Source organism: Anser cygnoides, chromosome 6 (genome assembly GCF_040182565.1).
Source record: "Anser cygnoides isolate HZ-2024a breed goose chromosome 6, Taihu_goose_T2T_genome, whole genome shotgun sequence".
Lineage (NCBI taxonomy): Eukaryota > Metazoa > Chordata > Aves > Anseriformes > Anatidae > Anser > Anser cygnoides.
Window position 1 is genome coordinate 11959108 of NC_089878.1, and position 22047 is coordinate 11981154.

Genomic DNA, 22047 nt, shown 5'->3' on the forward strand with positions numbered 1-22047 from the left:
AAGCTTTCTGATTTGAAAGGCCTCCTAAAAGAGATTTCAAGCAAAATCAAATGAATGCAGCTGAAATCCTAAAGTAACTATGTGAGCAGGGTAAGTCCTCTTTAAATCCATTCTCTGGCTTGAATGATTAATCATCATCTGTGATGTTAAATCATATGTTTCTGGAAGAACGATTGGTATTAATTATTGATGCTTGTATAGGTGTTGTCTAATATTGGAAGAGACTTAAGAACTAAATTCTCTTCCTCATTTTTTTTTTCCTGAAAAATATAATTTTCCATGTGGTGTTTCTAACATTTTTTGGCAAGGCTTAAAATACCTTATTCTGCTCCCTTGTCTTTGAAAAACTGTGAATGGACCAAAGTTACTTTAGTTGTCTTTGTGCTGGAGGCCCTCTGGAAAATTAGGAGCTGCTATGCTGAATCCTTTATAGTTGACTCATTTTAACTCTGAAGAACATAAAAGCCAAATAGAGACAGATGTGTGGGTAGGAGTAACGCTTATTTTTTCACTATCAAAGTGGGGCATTATGGCGGATCACTATAGCCTTTCTGGGTCCTATACAATAAACTTTAGAGTGAAGAGTTGACTCCAAATCTCCTGAGCTACAGTCCAGTGTATGGTCATAAGCCATGTGTCCTTTTCCATTATGGTCTGTGGAAGAACTGTGTTGGGGCCACACGTCACTAGAGAGCAGAGCTCAGCGCCTGCCCCTCCGCTCCCCTCGTGAGGGAGCTGCAGGCCGCCATGAGGCCTCCCCTCAGCCTGCTCTGCTCTGGGCTGAACAAACCAAGGGACCTCTGCTGCTTCTCGTATGTCTTGTCCTCTAGACCCTTCACCATCTTTATAGCACTCCTTTAGATACTCTCTAATAGCTTTATGTCCTTACACTGTGGTGCCCAAAACTGCACACAGTACTAGAGGTGAGGCCGCACCAATGCAGAGCAGAGTGGGACGATCCCTTCCCTTGACTGGCTAGCAAGGCCGTGCTTGATGCACCCCAGAGTACTGTTGGTCCTTTTGGCTGCAATATTAGGAAGGCTGAGGAGTTAGACAGTTGGTTCTATGCGCAGTCTGCAGTGGACCCACAGCCAGAAAGACCCACAACCCACAGCCTCAAGACAACGCAGAAGGGAGTGATACCGAAAACATAGAGGGAATGGCAGCTTGCTATGGCAAGGACTAGTGGAGGAAGAGACTTCCCCTGTTGCTTGAGGTGCCCTTGCAGAACCTCTTTGTAGATACGGGGACTGCAGAAGACCTGTCACTCTGGGGAGATACAGGTGTTGACAAAGCCAGCTCAGCCTGTTCCCTGTAGAATGACCAGTCCAACCAAGAAGCAGTGACAGTGATAGTAGTAGGAGTCTCTTCTGTGGGGAACGGAGGCGCCCATTTGCCAACCTGAACTACTTTCAAGAGAGGTATGTTCCTACCAGGGACTTGGGACATTTCCAAGAGACTACTGCGCACTGCTGTTATTTCATATGGATACCAGTGACATTCTCAAGAGCAGTCCAAGGTGTATCATGAAGGACTGCAGGCGGGGCATTGAAACCGGGTGCAGCCGCCATTTTGCAGTCACTCACCAAGGCAATCCTCCGGGGCAGACGTGTGCTGCAGCAGAGCAGGGTATCGAGGCAGGCAAGGCTTTTTTCCTGCATTGAGGCCACTTGAGGCAGCTGAGGGAGCTGCCAGGACCTGGCAGCCCTCCCAAGGGAGGCTGATGAGGCGCAGGCGGAGCCTCCTAGATCTGTTGCTTGAGAACAGAGAGGGTCTTATGGGTAATGTGGCAGTTGGCAGCCATCTTGGTCATAGTGACCATGAAGCGGTTGAGTTTAAAGTTTTTGGTGACAGAAGGAAAACTGTCACCAAAACTTCAGCCCTGGATATGGGGAGAGCAGACTTCAGGTTGCTCAGGGAACTAGTTAGCAAGGTTTCCTGGGAAACTGGTTTTGAAGGCATCAGTGTCCATCAGTGCTGGTCAGTCTTTAAGGACCGCCTCGTAAAATCACAAGATCAGTCAATTCCAAAATATCGGAAGTCATGCAGGCAGGGCAGAAGGTTGGCTTGGCTGATCAGGGATCTTCTTGTGGAGCTTAGGCTTAAAAAGAAAGTGTACGGCTGCTGGAAGGAGGGTCAGGCAACATGGAACGACTACAAGGATGCTGTTCGTCTTTGTAGGGAGAAAATTTGTGCTGCCAAAGCCCAATTAGAGTTGAAGCTGGCCAGGTCTGTGGGAGACAATAAAAAGGGCTTTTTAAAATATGTGAACAGTAAAAGGAAGTCCAGAGAAAACATAGGTGCACTGCTTGATGGGGATGGTCACTTCAAAAAGAAGGACATAGGCAAAGCGGAGACGTTTAATGCCTTCTTTGCCTCTGTCTTCAACACTGATGATGGATTCATCCCAGGATGCTCAGGGAGCTGGCTGACATCATCACAGGACCTCTCAGTTATTTTTCAATGGTCTTGGGAATCTGGAGAGGTCCCAATTGACTGGAAGCTGGCAAATGTTGTGCCAATTTTCAAGAACGGCAAGAAAGAAGACTCTGATAACTACAGGCCTGTCAGTTTCATGTCAGTGCCTGGTAAAATTACAGAGAAGATTATCCTGGGCGTTATTGAAATGCACCTTGAGGACAATGCAGTCATAGGTCCCAGCCAACATGGGTTCACGAGAGGGGTAGGTGTTATTTAACACATTTCATTTCCTTTTATGATAAGATCACCCATCTAGTTGATTAAGGGAAATCAGCTGATGTGATTTTTTTGGATTTCAGTAAAGCTTTTGATACAGTTTCTCATAGGATCCTACTGGACAAAACGTCCAGCATACAGCTGGATAAAAACATAATACAATGGGTGAATAATTGGCTGATGGGTAGGGCTCAAAGGGTTACAGTAAATGGGATTACATCAGGCTGGTGGCCAGTCCCCCAAGGCTCCATTTTAGGGCCAGTTCTTTTCAATGTTTTCATAAACCATTTGGATGTAGGATTAGCAGGTGTTTTGAGTAAGTTTGCTGATGATACTAAACTGGGAGGAATTGTTGACTCTGTTGAGGGTGGAAAGGCCTTGCAGAGAGATCTGGACAGATTGGAGTGCTGGGCAATCACCAACCGCATGAAGTTTAACAAGAGCAAGTGCCGGGTCCTGCACCTGGGATGGGGCAACCCTGGCTATACGTACAGACTGGGTGATGAGACGCTGGAGAGCAGCCCCGCAGAGAGGGATCTGGGGGTTGTGGTTGACAGCAAGCTGAATATGAGCCAGCAGTGTGCCCTGGCAGCCAGGTGGGCCAACCGTATCCTGGGGTGCATCAAGCACGGCATCGCTAGTCGGTCGAGGGAAGTGATTGTCCTGCTCTACTCTGCGCTGGTGCAGCCTCACCTCGAGTACTGTGTGCAGTTCTGGGCACCACAGTACAAAAAGGGCGTGAAACTGTTGGTGAGTGTCCAGAGGAGGGCTATGGAGATGGTGAAGGGCCTAGAGGGGAAGATGTACAAGGAGCAGCTGAGGTCACTAGGCCCGTTCAGCTTGGAAAAGAAGAGGCTGAGGGGGGACCTCATTGCGGCCTACAGCTTCCTCACGAGGGGGAGCAGTGGGGCAGGTGCCCATCTATTCTCTTTAGTGACCAGTGATAGGACCTGAGGGAATGGACTCAAGCTGCGAAAGGAGAGGTTCAGGTTGGAACAAAAAGGTTCTTCACTGAGAAGGTGGTCGTGCACTAGAACAAGCTCCCCAGGGATGTAGTCACGGCACCAAGCCTGTCGGAGTTTAAGAAACGTTTGGACTATGTTCTCAGTCATAAGGTCTGAATTTTGGGGTAGACCTGTGTGGAGCCAGGAGTTGGACTTGACGATCCTTGTGGGTTCCTTCCAACTTGGGATATTCTATGATCCTGTGATTGTTGTTTCACTTCCTCACAGCTAGCATCTCTGCTACTCTGCTAAGACATGATATTCTGGATAGGTAATGCAGACAGCTCCTTGATCTGAAGTGTTGTGCAAGACATCCAAGGTTCCAAGTGGATGTCTTCAGGATGACAACAAAACGTGGTGCTGGGCTGCAAGCTCTAATTTAAAATTTTTTCTTTTGCTCACCCAGGTACCAATTCATCTAGAATTTTGGAGCCGGCAGAAACCACCAAGTAAATGGAGACAATAGGATTTTTTTTATTATTATTTGGTTTTAATAAGACAACGTGTTCTGCTTGTTGGATGATGACATTAAAACATTAAGGCTGTTTCTCTCCTGTCAGAACTCCCAGGTTACCCAAGCTTTCCTGTTTCTTCATCTCCCCAGATGTTCAATGGCAGACGGTAGTCCTTATCAGCTTCTGTTGAAATGTACTGTTAATTCCAAGTGCTGTGCTGCTGCTGCCAAATTCACTCTGCTTTTGAATTTCACTCAAAAGGGTTTGTTCATGAGAATCCTTTACACATTAATTGCTTGTCTTAATGAATCTCCCTTCCCTCTTCATGCAGTAACCAAATCTAGCCTGTTAATTATACAGTCTGTCTGTAAGACCTGCTGAAGCCTGTAATGCTGGTATGCCAGAATGAAGTGTATTGCTGCATCATCCCCCTGGAGAAAGATAATCTTTGGTCCAACACCTTGGACTTCACAAGAACAGTGTAAACTTACTCCTGCTCTACCTGGAACTGTGCAGCAATGCAGAAGCTCAACTGTTGCAGTCTTGCATGGAAGGGATACAATTCTTATTGAAATAGTTTTGAAAGGCCTTGTGTGTTATCTTTGCTTGTTTCTACGGGGATAGTTTTTATACTTGGAGCATTGTAATTTGTTTTAATTTTTTCAAACATCTGTTTGCAGATGTTTGTATAACGGATATAAAATTGCAAAGATTGGCAAGCTTTACATTTTCTTATGCTTGCTATGGCGAGGTTGCTGTTGTCTTTCTTGAAATAGCAGTGGAATCTTGTGGTGGTTTGTGTGGTATAAATGGTGCATTACCAGCTGAAGGAAGACTACCCTGAATGGCATGCATATACCTTGGAAAATATTGTATCCATCTTCATCCCCAGTGACTAGGAATAATCTCTCAACATGTTTGATTCGGGAGACATAGATATTTTCCTTTTGCTGGCAATGGCTATCTTAGTCCATACACCTCACCATGACTTACAGCTAGTCTGAGGGCTGTTAGGCAAAATATATGAGTGCTTATGCAGATGATATGTGAGATCTCCAAGTGACTAGTTGGTGGTGGTGGAAAGGGAACTTCTGTGGTAGCAGAACACTCCCCAGGCTAGTCGACTTGACTTGTGCAAATAGAGCCATGTACTGCCTGGCTGGAAACCAAAGCCTATGTACAAAGCCTGTTTCTGTGCACAGCAGTTTTATGTTCCAGTCCATGTGTGCTGTGAAAGCATGTTGGCCCATAAGGTGAAGACAACCAGGACAGGACAGGGCTACAAAGCATGGATGTTTGGGGGAATGTTTCTGCTTCTGAGATGCAATCAACTGAGGTGCAGCTGACTGACCAAAGAGGCCAGTACATGCGTGCGTTCTGCAGGGAGATCTTTCAAACCGACCTCTTTTTATTAACATACCTAGAACACATGCCAGACCCTCTCCTGCTTCATTGTTTACTGAAGCTGCTGCTCTATCTGTCTTCATAGTTCAAAATGGAAGTTGTCCAGGGAAAACTGTGATGAGGCCTTGCCAGAAGGGTTACTGCTTTTTTTTTTTTTTTCTTTTTTTGCTATTTCACATTACCTAATATTACTGTATGCCTTGCCTTACCCAAAGCTGGGGTCTAGAGCATTGCCAATAGCAGTGTTAGTAACTTATATATAAAGTATTTCAGTCCTTTCCTGTAAAAAAGATTGCAAAGTCCTCAGTAAGACCTTTGCTTATTTCTGTGACACATAGCTCACATCATAAGTTAAGCCTTAAGATAAGCCTCCTTTCTGGAAACTTTCTTCAATGTCACTTGTATGCATCAAAGTGAAAGTTGTGCTTTCAGTGCATTTCTTTCACGTATAAAACCTGTAGTGTACTTGCCAGAAGACACAGTGATGTGCTCCTACGTAAAACGATGAAAGTAACTTTGAGACACAGCATGAAAAACCAAAACTCTACAGCAGCTTGTCCCAGCCCTGGCTGCTGCACCAGCAGCAGGAATCGGCCCCATGGCTACAGAGCCCCGAGTGCCCAACATGGGCCCGAGGTGCCCAGGGGGCTCCCTGGCACCCTGTCCCTGGCACCTGTCTGGGGGAGCCTGGCTGGGTCCCTCACACAGAGGTTTTGGAACCAGGAGTCCACAAAGTGCTGCCTTGACATAGCTCATACACAACTGAAACCTTTAAGCAGGGGAGTCTCTACAATGTTTGGTCATGAGATGAGGAGTGACCATGGACATCTATTTTGCCGCACAGATGTTTGCTCTATGGTCATCTTGTGCCAAAGCTTTTGAAAGATCTGGGGAACATAATGGTGAGTTGGGCGTTTTCCTGTACTAAAAGGCATGTGCTCCAGCTTTGCTGTCATTTCTGTGAGCATGAGGGTCTCTCAGGAGTAGGAAACCTGGCAGCTATTTTGGAAGAAAGAAATGCTCAGAAGATCTGTCCCATCAAGGTGATGGTGATGTGTGAACATGGAGTGAGAAAGTGGCTGCTTTGGGGAAGGAAGTGTGCTGTGGACAGACCATTTTGAAAAGGATCTTTGGAAACGTTTCCATTGTTCAACAATTTGGTTGCTGAGAATGACATAAGCGAGTGGCCCGTAAAACCATTGTGTCTGTAGGCTTACAAAGCCTGGAGCTAGACTTCTGTAACCTGCTCAACGATCTCCGAGACAGAGGGGTGGAAGTGGAAGTTGGAAGCTTTTTGTTAAAAATATAAAAAGGCTCCACCACTTGCCAGTTAGTTTGCCAGAACTACTGAGTGGTGTGCCTCTCTTGCAGCTTCATGTGTGTGGTAGGTCTTGTTCTCTGCGACGGCAGCCATAAAGCCAGGTACACTGGTTTACACTAAACCTCCCTGAAGCTCAAACGGAGCCTGCGAATCGCTCTCTGGCAGGGCGTGAAGCCAAGATGATCAAAGGTAATAAACCTATTCAATCAGAAGGCAGTCCCTGAAACATTACTATGAAGAACATACTAGCCATGATATTCATCAATAATACTCACTGCTTGACAGTAGTTATCAATTGTAGTGAGAGCAAAATGGGTTTTACTATCCCCAATCAATAAACTAATATACAAAATTATTTCATAAATATTGTTTCTTTCCCCTTTGTCTCATGTTTTTCTGGTTTCTCCTCCTGGGCGTGTTTCCCGGCACCCACCACACTGGAGCACACCAGTGTCTGTATATACCCTCTAAACACACCCGTGCGTGTCTGGAGTCGAGGGCCCAGGCATTGTCACCTCAAGTTTGGTAACGCTGGGCCGGGCCCTCTGTGGGAAGGGGGTGAGGAGGCAGCCCCAGGGGTCCCTTCCCACTACCTGCTTGGTGGCCCTGTGACTTGGAGAGCTGCAGTGGTGGGAAGCTGTGAGGGTACAGGGTGGCGAGAGGCCTGTGGAAAAGGGGTGTGAGGCAGTAGGTCACAGGGCTCTTTGTGACACGCCATGATGTGGGTGCTGCCCAGGTGAGGTAGCAGCGGGTCACAGAGGCCTTTGTGACCCTCTGTATTTATAGACATTACCAGCAAGCAGCAAGCTCACTTTGCCTGGAGGACGTGACGCGACAGGACAGGAGGGAGTGGGACTGTGAGGAGCCCCCTACACAGTGCCCTCATTCCCCGCTGCCCCTGTTCGTGGCACTTCACCAAGGCGTTTGCCATCCCCGTGGCCAAGAGCCTTTGAGGCAGGGCCTTGTTGGGATGGAGGAGAGACCCCCCAGCCAGCCCATGGAGGCCTGGCAGGAGGTGGACGATGAAAGCGCCAGGTTCATGCTGTCACGGCGGCAAGGCAGGGAGCTGGTGGTGGCGCCAACATGGGCAGGTGAGTGGCCATGCTGGCCAGCGGGGCGGGAGCTGCCAACCAGCTCTGCCACTTCCCATTGTCTATGGGAGACCCTGCACCGTCCAGGGCCTGCCCCGCTGGGTGTCCCTAGAGGGAGAGGGGCAGGGGGACTGGTCCCTCTCCACAGGACAGGCAAGGTGCCAGGCAGCCATCCTGTGTAAGGGACCTCTCCTGCTCTCAGGCAGCAAGCTCCTCGTGGGGCGGAGGGCTCTCCCTCATGGCCGTACTCCCACCATGCCCCACCTACTGGACACCCCCAGCCCCGATGTGCGGCCAGAGGGATGGGGCTCAGTGCCCCTGCTAGTCCCTGGCTAAGGGGTCGCCCTGTCCGGGGAGTGGGGGACTCAGTTGGGTCCCCCAGCCTCTCTGGCAGACCCTCATCTGTGTCTGTGCGTGGTCTTCACCAAATCCAGATGCAGCCCTGTCAAAGGAGGCAGTGGAGGAGGAGCTGTGGCAGGAGTTGGCCCTGGAGTACATCCGCGACTTCCTAGAGAAGAAAGAAAAGGTACCTGCACCGTTACCACCTTGTGAAGGGCCTGCTCAGCCGAGCACTGCCCTTAGGACTCTTGGTGTGTGGCATCTCTCATCCCTGCTCTCCCTTCTCTCTTAGGCCTATGGGGATAACCTGAAGCCCACTACAAAGGCTCAGATCATCCTGAATGCCATCGAGGAGGCAGCAGCCTCAGGCCACTTCAACACAGAAGAGGTTGCTATGCTGTTGCATGGCCTTGTGAAACTCCACATCTCCCTTTCAGAGCACGTAAGTAACCTGTGGTGGGGCTTGAGCCCCTCGGGGATCATGTCTGCCCTGAAGCTGGGTGGCAACTGCACATGCACTTAGGCCAGTCCACGGTGGTGGGAGGGTAAGAAGTGCTTGGTGGGATCAGGGGAAATGGGTCATGCTGGCAGCAACCCCACTCAGCCATGTTTCTACCAGGTTCCGAAGATGGTGAAGAGCATCTACCAGTGGCTCGCATCCGTCAGGAGGCCCGAGCACAGGCTGGCCAAGAGCATCCTGCCTCTGGCCGAGGAGCACCCCCACGACGTGGTGGTGACCCTGCTGCGCTGCTCCCCATCGTGCGACAGGTATGGGGCCCGCCTGCCCTGATGGCTCGGGGCCCACCAGCATTTTGAGCCCATCCAGCGCCAGCTGCCAGACAGATGGCAGTTTTCAGGATGCTCTGCAGGGGCCGAGCCCTCCATCGCCCCATTTCCCAGCCCTGGCACACCAGCCCCAGAGCCTGCCGCCACACTCCCTCTCTGTCCCACAAGGGACTGTAGCTCGGCTGCCTGCAGGGCCAGGCCCGCCGACTGCTGCCTTTGGGGGGCAGGGGGCAGAGGCAGGACTGGTGGCTTGCTTGGCCCCACCGGGTTGCCCAGGCTACAGTACAGTGGCTGAGACCCCTCTGACTGAGTGTTGTGCGCCTGCAGAACTGCTGTGGTCCTGTGGGGTGTGATGTTCTCCGATGGCGAGACTTCGAAGCTGGTGATGAACGAGCTGGTCCGTGTGCTGGAGGACTGGCCCCTGCACAGGACGTCCACCGCTGACAGAGACAACACGGCTGTCTATTCCCTGGCGGTGAGTTTCTGGATGAGGCTTTGCTCGCCCCCTGTGTTGCCTCTCTGGATGTCTCTCTGTCCTCCCCCCATCACTACATCTCTCTGTCTCATGGTGGGCTGCAAACCTGGCTTTGGGGCAGGTTTAGGGACGGGCCAAGCTTAGGGGTCAAGGCGCAGCCCAGGAGGCTGCAGGGGCTGAGACGGGGAGGCTGGTGTGGCTGCAGGACACAGGCGGTCCCCCGGGACGGTCAGGCAGGGCTTTTTTTCCGATATCGAGGCCGCTGCAGGGAGCCGCCAGGACCCGGCAGCCCCCGCGGGGGAGGCTGATGAGGCGTAGGCGGAGCCAGCAGCGCCCCCGCCCCGGCCGTTCAAAAGCGGCCCCCAGGGAGCGCGGCGAAAAGGGCGGGCAAACAGGGCGCGGCGCGGCACAAGGGAGTAGCGCGGCAGTGCGCGCGGGGAGGGCGGGGAGGGCCGAGTTTCCCCCCCCGCCCGTAAGAACAACAGCTTTAACGGCTGTCGACCGCTAGCTAGGCAGCGACGCTCTTCACCAGGCAGAGCGCTCTCTCTAGAAAGTCTGTGGCCACGCAGACTGACCGCCTGCTCAACAATGCGGCAGTTCAGGTCTCTGGGCGCAGGGAGTGTCTGAGCCTGTTGCTGCCATCTGAGGGAGGCAGAGCAGAGTGAGGTGCGAGCAGGTGGATGGCCTGGTCTGCCTGGTGGCAGAACTCAAAGAGGAGGTGGAGAGGTTGAGGGCTATCAGGGAGTGTGAGCGTGAGATAGACTGGTGGAGCGACTCCCTGCAGGGCCTGAAGGAGAGGTACCGGGGTGAGACACCCCGAATGGGTATGGACCCCCTGCCCTGTCGCTGTCGGGCAGAGGGAGGCGACCTAGGAGTTGAGGAGGGATGGAGACAGGTCCCTGCTCGACCTTTCAGGCAACGCCCCCCCCTACCGGCCCCACCTTCCCAGGTGCCCTTACGTAACAGGTTTGAGGCCCTGGAGCTTGAGAGACCAGTGGGCGAGGACGAGGTAGAAAGTCTACCCAGGAGGATGCCTAGGGTGAGGAAGCCAACTCCACGCCTCAAGACTGCCTCCACCAAGAAAGACAGAAGGGTGATCGTAGTAGGCGACTCCCTTCTCAGGGGAACAGAGGGCCCTATTTGTTGGCCTGACCCTACCCATAGGGAAGTCCGCTGCCTCCCTGGGGCCAGGGTCAGGGATGTTGCCAGGAAGCTTCCCAACCTGGTTCGCCCCTCTGACTACTACCCTTTTGATAGTCCAGGCTGGCAGTGATAATATTGAAGAGAGAAGCCTGAAGGCTATCAAAAGGGACTTTAGGGGACTGGGACGGTTAGTGGATGGAGCGGGAGTACAGGTGGTGTTTTCGTCCATCCCTACAGTAGCAGGGAGGGGTACAGAGTGGACACGAAAAGCCCACCTGATTAACACGTGGCTCAGAGGCTGGTGCCAACACAGAAATTTTGTTTTTTTTGACCACGGGGCGCTTTACTCGGCACCCGGCCTGATGGCCACAGACGGGTCCCTATCTCTAAGGGGAAAACGGATCCTAGCCCAGGAGCTGGCAGGGCTCATTGAGAGGGCTTTAAACTAGGAAAGAAGGGGGATGGGGCTGAAAGGAGGCTTGTTGGAGCTGTGCCGGGGGGAACAATGGCCCGACTGAAGTGCATCTACACTAATGCACGCCGCATGGGTAACAAACAAGAGGAGCTGGAAGCCATCGTGCAGCGGGAAGGCTATGACTTGGTTGCCATCACGGAAACGTGGTGGGACCACTCTCATGACTGGAGTGCTGCAATGTCTGGCTACAGGCTCTTCAGAAGGGACAGGCAGCACAGAAGGGGTGGTGGTGTGGCTCTCTATATTAGAGAGTGTTTAGATGTTGAGGAACTTGAGGCTGGGAATGATAAGGTTGAGTCTCTACGGGTTAGGATCAGTGGGAAGGCCAACAAGGCAGGCATCCTGGTGGGGGTCTGTTATAGACCACCGAACCAGGATGAGGAGACTGATGAGGAGTTGTACAGGCAGCTGGCAGAAGCCGCGAAATCGTCAGCGCTTGTTCTCGTGGGGGACTTCAACCTCCCACACATATCCTAGAAGCACAACACAGCCCAGAGAAAGCAGTCTAGGAGGTTTCTGGAGAGCCTGGAAGATAGCTTCCTGACGCAGCTGGTTAGAGAGCCTACCAGGGGAGGTGCCCCGCTAGACCTTCTGTTCACAAACAGTGACAGACTGGTGGGAGATGTGGTCGAGAGCTGTCTTGGGCAGAGTGACCACGAAATGGATCAGTTCTCTATTCTTGGCGAAGTCAGGAAGGGGACCAGTAAAACCGCTGTCTTGGACTTCTGGAGGGCTGACTTTGAGCTGTTCAGGACACTGGTTGGCAGAGTCCCTTGGGAGGAGGTTCTGAAGGGCAAAGGAGTCCAGGAAGGCTGGGCACTCCTTAAGAAGGAAATCTTAATGGCTCAAGAGCAGTCTGTCCCCACGTGCCCAAAGACGAGCTGACGCGGAACTAGACCGGCCTGGCTGAGCAGAGAGTTGTGGCTCGAGCTTAGGAGAAAAAGGAGGGTTTATAATCTTTGGAAAAGAGGGCGGGCTACTCAAGAGAGCTATAAGGATGTTGCGAGGCTGTGCAGGGACAAAATTAGAAAGGCCAAAGCTCATCTGGAGCTCAATCTGGCTACTGCCGTTAAAGATAACAAAAAACGTTTTTACAAATACATCAACACAAAAAGGAGGACTAAGGAGAATCTCCATCCTTTACTGGATGCAGGGGGGAAACTTAGTTACAAAAGATGAGGAAAAGGCTGAGGTGCTCAATGCCTTCTTTGCCTCAGTCTTTAGCGGCAAGACCGGTTGTTCTCTGGATACCTGGTACCCTGAGCTGGTGGAAGGGGATGGGGAGCAGGATGTGGCCCTCGCTATCCATGAGGAAATGGTTGGCGACCTGCTACAGCACTTGGATGTACGCAAGTCGATGGGGCCGGATGGGATCCACCTGAGGGTACTGAGCGAACTGGCGGAGGAGCTGGCCAAGCTGCTTTCCATTATTTATCGGCAGTCCTGGCTATCAGGGGAGGTCCCAGTTGACTGGCGGCTAGCAAATGTGACGCCCATCTACAAGAAGGGTAGGAGGGTAGACCCGGGGAACTATAGGCCTTTTAGCTTGACCTCAGTGCCAGGGAAGCTCATGGAGCAGATTATCGTGAGTGTCATCACGCGGCACTTGCAGGGCAAGCAGGCGATCAGGCCCAGTCAGCATGGGTTTATGAAAGGCAGGTCCTGCTTGACGAACCTGATCTCCTTCTATGACCAAGTGACGCGCTTGGTGGATGAGGGGAAGGCTGTGGATGTGGTCTACCTTGACTTCAGTAAGGCTTTTGACACCGTTTCCCACAACATTCTCCTCAAGAAACTGGCTGCTCGTGGCTTGGACTGGCGTACGCTTTGTTGGGTTAAAAACTGGCTGGATGGCCGGGCCCAAAGAGTTGTGGTGAATGGAGCCAAATCCAGTTGGAGGCCGGTTACTAGTGGTGTCCCCCAGGGCTCAATACTGGGGCCGGTCCTCTTCAATATCTTTATTGATGATCTGGATGAGGGCGTCCAGTGCACCCTCAGTAAGTTTGGAGATGACACTAAGTTAGGTGCGTGTGTCGATCTGCTCGAGGGCAGGAAGGCTCTGCAGGAGGATCTGGATAGGCTGGAGCGATGGGCTGAGGTCAACTGTATGAAGTTCAACAAGGCCAAGTGCCGGGTCCTGCACCTGGGGCGCAACAACCCCAAGCAGAGCTACGGGCTGGGAGATGAGTGGTTGGAAAGCTGCCTGGCCGAGAAGGACCTGGGAGTACTGGTCGATAGTCGGCTGAATATGAGCCAGCAGTGTGCTCAGGTGGCCAAGAAGGCCAACAGCATCCTGGCTTGTATAAGAAGCAGTGTGGCCAGCAGGTCTAGGGAGGTGATTGTCCCCCTGTACTCAGCTCTGGTGAGGCCGCACCTCGAGTACTGTGTTCAGGTTTGGGCCCCTCGCTACAGGAAGGACATGGAGGTGCTCGAGCGAGTCCAGAGAAGGGCGACCAAGCTGGTGAGGGGTCTGGAGAACAAGTCTTACGAGGAGCGGCTGAGGGAGCTGGGGTTGTTCAGCCTGGAGAAGAGGAGGCTCAGGGGAGACCTCATCGCTCTCTATAAGTACCTTAAAGGAGGCTGTAGAGAGGTGGGGGTTGGTCTGTTCTCCCACGTGCCTGGTGACAGGACGAGGGGGAATGGGCTAAAGTTGCGCCAGGGGAGGTTTAGGTTGGATGTTAGGAAGTACTTCTTTACTGAAAGGGTTGTTAGGCATTGGAATGGGCTGCCCAGGGAGGTGGTTGAGTCACCATCCCTGGAGGTCTTTAAAAGACGTTTAGATGTAGAGCTTAGTGATATGGTTTAGTGTAGGACTTGTTAGTGTTAGGACAGAGGTTGGACTAGATGATCTTAGAGGTCTCTTCCAACCTAGACGGTTCTGTGATTCTGTGGGATACCTTCCCTCCACACCCGGGGAAGCTGCTTGTGCGCTGTCACAAGTAAGAGCTGAGCCCAAAGAGCTTTGGTGGCTCAGCTCTGTCTGGGCAGCCAGGCTGGGTGCTCTCTCCACCAGTATCTCCCGTGGCCCAGGGCTGTGCTTGAACCTCAGCCTTCCACAGTGGGGCCGTGCCATGGGGACATCTCAGCAATGAGCACTGTCTTTGGCTGTTTCTTTCAGGCAACCAGGGCGCTGCGGGAGATCCTCAATATGGACACCTGCGTACTGGCAGTGAAGAAGCGTTTCCCACATCTCTTCCTGGCTGTGCTCTTCCAAATCTCCTTCAGCACACAGCACACGCCAGAGGAGGTCCACGCCTTCTGGAGAGAATGCACGCGTGAAGACAAGGAGCCCCATGAGCCCAAGAGGTGCTCCATCGCAGTCTCCCCATCCCTCCCACAGCCCCGGAGCCAGGGCAAGGGCTCCCAGCATGACCCGAGCTTTGTTCTTGCACGCAGATTTGCAGCGTACACAATGGCCAGACTGCTCGCCCGTGTGGAGTGTTTGGAGCAACTGGCGGCCTTCGAGCGTGGGAGGGGCTGGGAACTACTCATCAGCCCTGAGGTCCACCACCTTGGGCTGACTCTACTGGCTGGGTGAGAGCCACCGTCTTCCTGCTTCCCCCGGGCTTTTCCCCTGCAATGGGGCGCCCCATGCAACGCCCTCGTCTGCAGGTGGGGTAGGGAGTGGGGGGCTCATTTCTTGGGGCTGGAAGGGGCCAAAGCCTCGGTGCTTGTGAGTCACCTCCCATGGCATCGGCATCCCCTCCCGTGGGGCTTGAGCTGAATGGCACCGAGCGAGGGGCTCTGGCTGTACGCAGCCCCAGCAAGGGCAGCCCACCAGGGCAGGGTTCCCCTGAGGAGGGCAGCGTCCAAGGGACATGAAGGCGCCGTGGGTGGGCCAGGAGTCTCCTCAGAAAGGCAGGCTTCATGGCACGAAGGCCGTTTGAGTACTCTCCACCCCAAGAGGATCCTGCTGGTGCTGGGCACTGGCTTTCTCCTGGCAAGCGGTGTTGGGGAAAGACCAGGCCTCTGTGAGCTTAACTACTGGTGGTTGCTGGAGCAGAGCATGAAGGCGGCCCTGGCCTGGCCTGTGGCGTAGCGGCTGGATGAGGGGGGTGGTCAGTCTGGGGAATGGATTGCCCGTCCTGCTCTGCACTGACGATGCCTTCTGCCTTCTTCCAGAGAATTGAAAACTACCTCATTCGAGCTGCGTCTCTGGATCCTGCATGCTATGAAAAGGCGTCTCAGCAGGGAAGAACCCCACTGGAAGATTGCTGCCATGGCGTTCATCCTTGAGGTGAGCCTGATGGCAAGAGGTGCCTCGCTGAGCTGCCTCTGGCCACTGCACCCTCTCGTAGCCACAGCTGTGGGCAGAGGCCAGGCAGCGGAGCTGGGACAGGAGCAGGCTCCGCTTCATCCCCTTGGCCCATTGCTGCCAGGATGACTCCCGTCCCCAGCAGTCTTCTGTGCCTCCCTTGCGCCAGCTCTCACTGTTCAAGTCTGGGGAACCCCAGGCTGCCTGGGCTGCTGCTCCTGCCCTGCACTAGAGGCTGGATCCATCCCTGCATGGTGCGGGGGTCCTGTCAGCTGTGCCTGCCCGTCACTGCTGGGTGTGTTTCAGATGCTGACCTGTGAGGACCTAAGAGAACAGGATGACTACATTGTGAGGCTCCTCCCGAGGTACCTGCACAGTGAGGACGAGATGATGCTGGATCTGCTGCTCAGAGGCCTCCTGAAGATGTGCGATGGGCGCAGGAGGGTGAGCAGGGGGCAGCCGTTTGAAGCCATGCTGGCAGCACGGGGCTGGGCCAAGGGGTGCTGGGTAACACAAGCAGCTTGGGCTTTACTGAGCAGCGGGAGCTGTTGGGACCTGCTCACAGCTCTCCTGCCTCCCCATGTCTTTGTCCGAGTCCTCAGGGGCAGTCCTGTGGCTTCTGTGCCCCGAGGAAGCAGCGTGGGCTTTAACAGCCTGAGTGTTTTTGCCAGTGCAGCCTTTTTGGCTTCACAACACGGTGCTGTGTTCTACACAGGCAAGGAAAATTGCATACCTGCTGTCAGACATCTTGGCTCTCCTGAAGCATGAGGAAAAGTATTTGGCTATGTTAGCCCTGGTTTTGCTCATCAGGATTCTCCAGTGCATAGACAGGTTGCTCAACAGACACACCGCCAGGGAGATGGCTGTGAATCTGCGGCCACTCTTCGAACATGTAAGGCACGGGATGGGGCCTGACTGGCATCTTTGTGGGCTGGTGCATGGGGCGGAGGCTGTGGTGTGCTCCCCGTTGGCACGTGTCCCCATGGGCAGGGGACTTTGTGTGTCCGATGCCCTGTGAGTGCTGGGCGCTGCCGGGAAGCCTTGTGCCCCGCAGACGGATTTTCAGACCCTTGCCCAGGTGGGGCTGGAGCAGCCAGCACTGATGGCTTTCCCTCTTCCTTCCCACCAGCGGGACGCCACCGTGCGGTTGTTGGCCATCCAGCTCTACATGGACGTGATGGACTTCACAGAGCCGATCGAAAAACGGCATGTGAGGTCAGAAGTGCGAAAGTGCCTGATCCCACTGCTCTGCCACCTGGACGACGATGTTGAGGAAGTGGCTGAGGTGAGGATTTCTAGCCCGACCGGTTGTTTTGGGAGGGCGATGCCCTGTAGGAGAACACCCCTGGGTGGGACTGAGCACCCAGAGCAAGGGCTGCAGGAGGGCGCAGAGCCCCCTCCCTGCGTGCCCAGGCCACCCCCCACTTTCCTCTGCCTGCCATGCTTCTGCCTGCCCAGAGGGACGGAGCAGTGGACACAGGTCCTGTCTCCTGGGCGGTGGTGGCATCTCTCTATCTCTGTTGCTCTGCAGGCTGCTCTGAAAACCTTGACTTTTGCTGCCAAGTTCCTGAAAAAGGAGAAGCTCAATAGAATGCTGAAGGCAAGAAAGAAATGGAGGGCTGGCGAGTACCTGGTAAGGACAGCCCCGAAGCCCCAGCCCTGGTCTGGACAGGCCCCCAGCTCCCCTGCGCCCAGTGTGCAGGGCAGGCAGCTGTGCCCCTGCCCATGGCTGCAGCCTGGAGCCGCCAGCCTGCACTGCGCACACGCTGCCTCTCCTCGGGCACGCAGCTCCAAAGTCTCTTCTCCAGGCTCCTCTCACTTCTGGAGCCTGGGAATGCTGACGGGTCCCTGGCCCAGCAGGGAATGGGCATCAGAGTGGCACCTCAGCCCTCTGGGGAGCACCCTGTCCCCTGCTCCCTGCAGAGCCCGGCCCCAGCACCAGCCGGCTGCCAGCTGGGTGTTGGGGGTGTCCCAGCAGGGGAGGCCAGTGTGGTGGTTTTACTCGGGTAAAAGCAGCCAAGCCCCACCACAGCCACTCTCTCACTCCTCTTCCTCAAAGGGGAAGGGGGAGAAAATATGATGCACAGAGCTCTGGGGTTGAGATAAGGACGGGGAGATCGCTCAACAATTATCGTGACAGGCAAAACAGATTCAGAGTAGGGAGATAGTAAGATTTATTGCCTATTACTAACAAGCTAGAGAAGTGAGAAACAAAGGAAAGAAACCAAAAGCACCTTTCCCCCATCCACCCTCTTCCACCTCCTCTCCCCAAGTGGCACAGGGGAACAGGGGAATGGGTGCTGCGGTCAGTCTATGGCACTTCGTCTCTGCTGCTCCTTCTCAGTCACTCTCTGCCCCTGCTCCCCGTGGGGTCCCTCCCACAGGACGCCGTCCTTCCCAAACTGATCCTGCGTGGGCTTCCCACAGGCAGCAGCTCTTCAATAACTGCTCCACATATGGGTCCGTACCACAGGGTCCATCCCTTTCTTAAGTATGCCCTCACAAAGGTGCAAACAACATCGCTTACTGGCTCGACTCTGGCCAGCAGTGGGGCCCTTACCTAACATGGGGCAACTTCTGGATTCTTCTTGCAGAAGCCATCCCTATGGCCACCCTGCTGCCAAAACCTTGCCACGTTAACCCACTCCAGCCAGTCCTGTGTCTCCTGCACCAGCCCCATGCCCATATTGTGCCTTCTGCTCTCTGCAGGCCAAGGAAAGCGGCCGGATAACAAAACTCTACCTGAACCAGGGCCTACGCTACCTGAACAGCCCACACGAGTTCGTGCGATTGGCGGCAGTCAGGTTCCTTGGTAAGCTAGAGCCTTGGGGTCCCTCTCTGCCCAGGGGGAGGGGTGGGTGCGTGGCCAGGCCAGCAGGGCCTGGGGCAGGCTGGGGTAGGGTTTGTGATGGGCTGTGTGTGCCTAGGGCTCCTCGGGCGGCACATGATGGACTGGCGCGAGGAGAAGCTCCAGATCATCTGTGAGGGTGAGTGAGGGCGGCGGGGTGTAGGTGGGGGCTGGTGGGGAGGGGGAAAGAGCCTGGGCTGGGAGCTGCAACCCCTGTCCTGGCAAGGAGGGGCTCTGTGGCCTGTGCGGGAGAGGGGTGGTGTGGGCAGAAGAGAGAGAGATTCCAGGGGCTTGTGAAGCACTCAGGGCCAGCCCCTTCCTGCTGGTCTCATTGCCCCCTGCTCTTGCCTGGCCATGGGAAGAGCCGGGTGGCGCTGGCCCCAGCAGCAGCGGTTCCTGGGGTCACAACAGACACAGGCTCATAAGTTGTATCTGTTCCTCTTTCCTAGCCCTTGAACCCATGACGGACGACCCCAGTGCAACCATCTCCAGCCTGGCGGTTCAGAACATTTTAATTCTACGGAAGGCGTAACTCCACATTTGGAAAGCCACAGTGTACACCCAGCAACCATCTCCAGCCTGGCGGTTCAGAACATTTTTCGCTAAATGTCTCACGTGGGCACCCACCACACTGTGGAAAGAAGGCGTAACTCCACATTTGGAAAGCACACAGTGTACACCCAGTTCCATAAGGCATGGCAGAGGATGCCCTCTTGGCTGGGCAGCTGCTGGTGGTGCTAAACTAGCCAATAAACGAGTAATACAAATTAAATCAATAAACTAGTATACAAAATTATTTCATAAACATCGCTAACTACGCCTTTGTCTCATGGGCGTGTTTCCCGGCACCCACCACACTGGAGCACACCAGTGCCTGTATATACCCTCTAAACACACCCGTGTGTGTCTGGAGCAGCCAGGTGACAAAATGTGCTCACCTGGGCGATGCCTGAAATCTTTCTGTGTATCTCGTAGTTCACCCTGGAATAGGAATTGCATCGTTATTGATGCTTTTATGACATCTTCCTCTTTGTCCTCCTGTTTGCATGGTGGCCCCTCTTCAGAGTAGACTTCCTCATCATCATCTTCCTTGTTTGTTGTCTGAGTAGGACTTCCTTTCCTTTCTGAACAACCTGACTTTCTCATCCATTGTTTCATCTTGCGTATAGAGGTGACTGATACTCAGATTGGTTCTCTGGCCCAGCCATGGGGCCCATCACAGGGGTTGGAATGGCTGCAGGACCCATCGCAGGGATTGGAGTGGCTGCAGGGCCTGTCACAGGAGTTGGAGTGGCATTGACTGTGGCTTAGTAAACATAGGCCAAGCCCCAACACCTTACAGTGATTTGTGTCTCTTTGGAATTGCCAGAGTAATGACACACCTTCTCCAAGCATTTTACCATTTTTTTTAGGATTCTGCACTTGTTCAGGGGTGAAGTTCCAAAGCACTGGAGCTGCCCACTGCTCTAGGTGGCTGTCCATAGCCTCCCACACTACCTGCCGCTCATAACTATCCTGCCTCGGGGCAGATCTCTGGGTGGCATTCTTCAGTAGTTGTTTAACCTTAAACAAAACCTGAAATACATTCAGAAGGCATAACAATAGGAACGCGAAGGTTTGAACATCCCAAAGATATTCAGAGTTTTAAAGAGCTATTGTAACTAGCCTGGAGAAGGGGGAGGTGAAGGAGAAAGGGAGAGTAAGAAGTGGGGAAGAAGTGAAGTGTCTCCCCTTGTCCCCCCCATAGACTGGTCTCCTGAGGAGAAAAGGTAAAGTGTGTAGTTATTAACAGTTTCCAAGAGATGGTTCACAAAGTGCAGAAGGTGATGGCACTGCTGAGTTCAAATACCAGATTAGTCTCATGACCAGTAATTTTTCATATCATAAACCAGTGTTACACAGTACAGCAAAATAATAATCTTAAACCAGCCCCCAGAAATGATAAACAGCACAACAGGGAACACATACAGTAAGTAATGTGCCATACAGCGCAATTCCAAAAACAAACACCACAGACCAGAAATCAAAAACATCAACACTGTGATCAGCAACTATTAAACTGATCTAGTGTCTATAACAATTTTGTTTTAACATATTTTGGTCAGTTCTGTTGTTATCTCAACCCTTTTTGCCCCATGTTGGGTGCCAAAAGGACTGTTGTGGCTTAACCCAGCCGGCAGCTCAGCACCACACAGCTGTTTGCTTTGCCTCCCTCCCTGATCCCCGGTGGGATGGGGGAGAAAATCGGGAGGGGGGAAAAAAAAAGTAAAAGCTCGTGGGTTAAGCATAAAGACAATTTAATTGGCCCGAAAAGGGAGAAAAATTATAACGATGATGATAATAAAATGTACAAAACAATGCCTCGAGAGCAGCTGATGAGGCTTGGGCAAGGCCAGGAGTAGCGGCAGGCCGTTTATAATGGCGGTTATGCCATTTAACAGTCGCTCTCTCGGGGGCAGACATGTTCTGCAGCACAGCCGGGGGTAACACGGCCTGCAGGGGGCTTCCTGCTTCGAGGCCCCTCGAGGGAGCCACCGGCCGCCCTCTTGAGAGCAGCTGGTGAGGCTTGGGAGGAGCCGGGAGCGGCAGCCCCCCTGTCCTCACACACCCGGGCAGCCCTTAGGGAGCATGGCTTTTCAGTCGGTGCATAGCGCAGGGGGGAGATGGGCTGCTGCAGTCACTTCCTGCCTTCCCTGAGGCAGACCCAACAGGCTGAAGGGACACACAGTATGGAAGATTCCCTATCCTCTCTTCACCCGGCTGATGTGCACTAGGATAAGGGGCAGTGGCAACAAGTCCCTCCTTGGGCTAGCAGGTGTGTCCCCTTAGGGCCTTCCCTGCCTTCCCAGGTGTCTGTGGGCAGTAGGTAGGAAGGTTTGCAGGTTGATCTGAATAATATTGAGGAGCAGGGCTCATTGGTGGGGCTTTAAACCTGATTTGAAGGGGGGAAAGCGATTTGCGGAAAACGGACTCCACAATCAGTAAGATTGTAAAGTAGGTATGTTTATTCAGTGCTGGGCAGCTGGGGGGTAGTCCCAACAAAGTCGTGCGCACCTGATGCGGCAACTTGCCTTGGTTATATGCAGTAAATAGTTACACATGCATGAAGTTTCACAATACACCTATACATATTCATAACCTGTCCCCACTTCGTATTAAAATTAGTTCCAAGGAGTCATTCCCATAAGCTCCTCCCATCTGTGCTTGCACAGTGTATTCTGGTGGTGGTCGTCGGGGGTCATGGGGATGAAGATTGCTGACTCTTCCTCGTCACTGCTAGTTGACCTCTTGTCTTTGCACAGACTCAGTTGCTCCTTGGCTCTTGCCCATCTGCAGGACCAATTTCTACCAGCTTCTTAAGATAGGCTCACACTCTTATTAGGAGACTGACCTTGGTAAGGGGCCCAAGGCTTCTTGCTTTAGTTAATTTGCACAACGCACCATAGTTAGCAAAGACACTAAGCAGCATCCTAGTTTAATGCCGTTAGCGCTCTATCTCTACTTGATAAGATTCTCCTAACTCCCTCTCTCAAAAGGATAAAACCAGGCTTGACAGAGACAAGATTGGATTGGTATGATAATGGTTATGGGATGGTGTGTTGGCAAGGTCCACCTGTCTGCCATTCCAGTTGAGGTGGGGGATGGAGAGCCACGTGGCAGCAGAGGCACAAGGGACATTGGCAGATTAGAAGTCACAAAAGTGCTTGGGAATGGTCATGCAGGAATTAGGGTTCTTTCCCAAAAAAGGTGATGG

At 53.1% G+C, this 22047-nt stretch overlaps 2 protein-coding genes across 4 annotated transcripts in view; both read left to right on the plus strand.

Annotated features, from left to right (window-relative positions):
• Positions 1-7555, plus strand: part of TRPM8 (transient receptor potential cation channel subfamily M member 8) — a 143749-nt gene extending 136194 nt beyond the window's left edge. The window contains exons 26-27 of one of the 3 annotated variants that reach the window (XM_066999597.1): positions 4-90; positions 4108-7555. In XM_066999597.1, the coding sequence (XP_066855698.1) occupies positions 4-54 (51 nt within the window). In that variant the 3' untranslated portion in view covers positions 55-90; positions 4108-7555. Of the gene's footprint in view, positions 1-3; positions 91-4107 lie in introns of those variants that run through there. The other 2 variants (XM_013178752.3, XM_066999600.1) reach the window with 2 other exon arrangements.
• A 953-nt stretch (positions 7556-8508) lies between these two features.
• LOC106034526 (maestro heat-like repeat-containing protein family member 7) lies at positions 8509-18825 on the plus strand. Its single transcript, XM_066999340.1, has 13 exons — positions 8509-8753; positions 8931-9079; positions 9425-9572; positions 14309-14496; positions 14587-14724; positions 15313-15427; positions 15752-15889; positions 16161-16337; positions 16575-16730; positions 16977-17078; positions 18155-18257; positions 18373-18432; positions 18743-18825. The coding sequence occupies exons 1-13, from the start codon at positions 8706-8708 to the stop codon at positions 18823-18825; spliced, it is 1605 nt and encodes a 534-aa protein (XP_066855441.1). The 5' UTR covers positions 8509-8705.
• The last annotated feature ends 3222 nt before the right edge of the window (positions 18826-22047 follow it).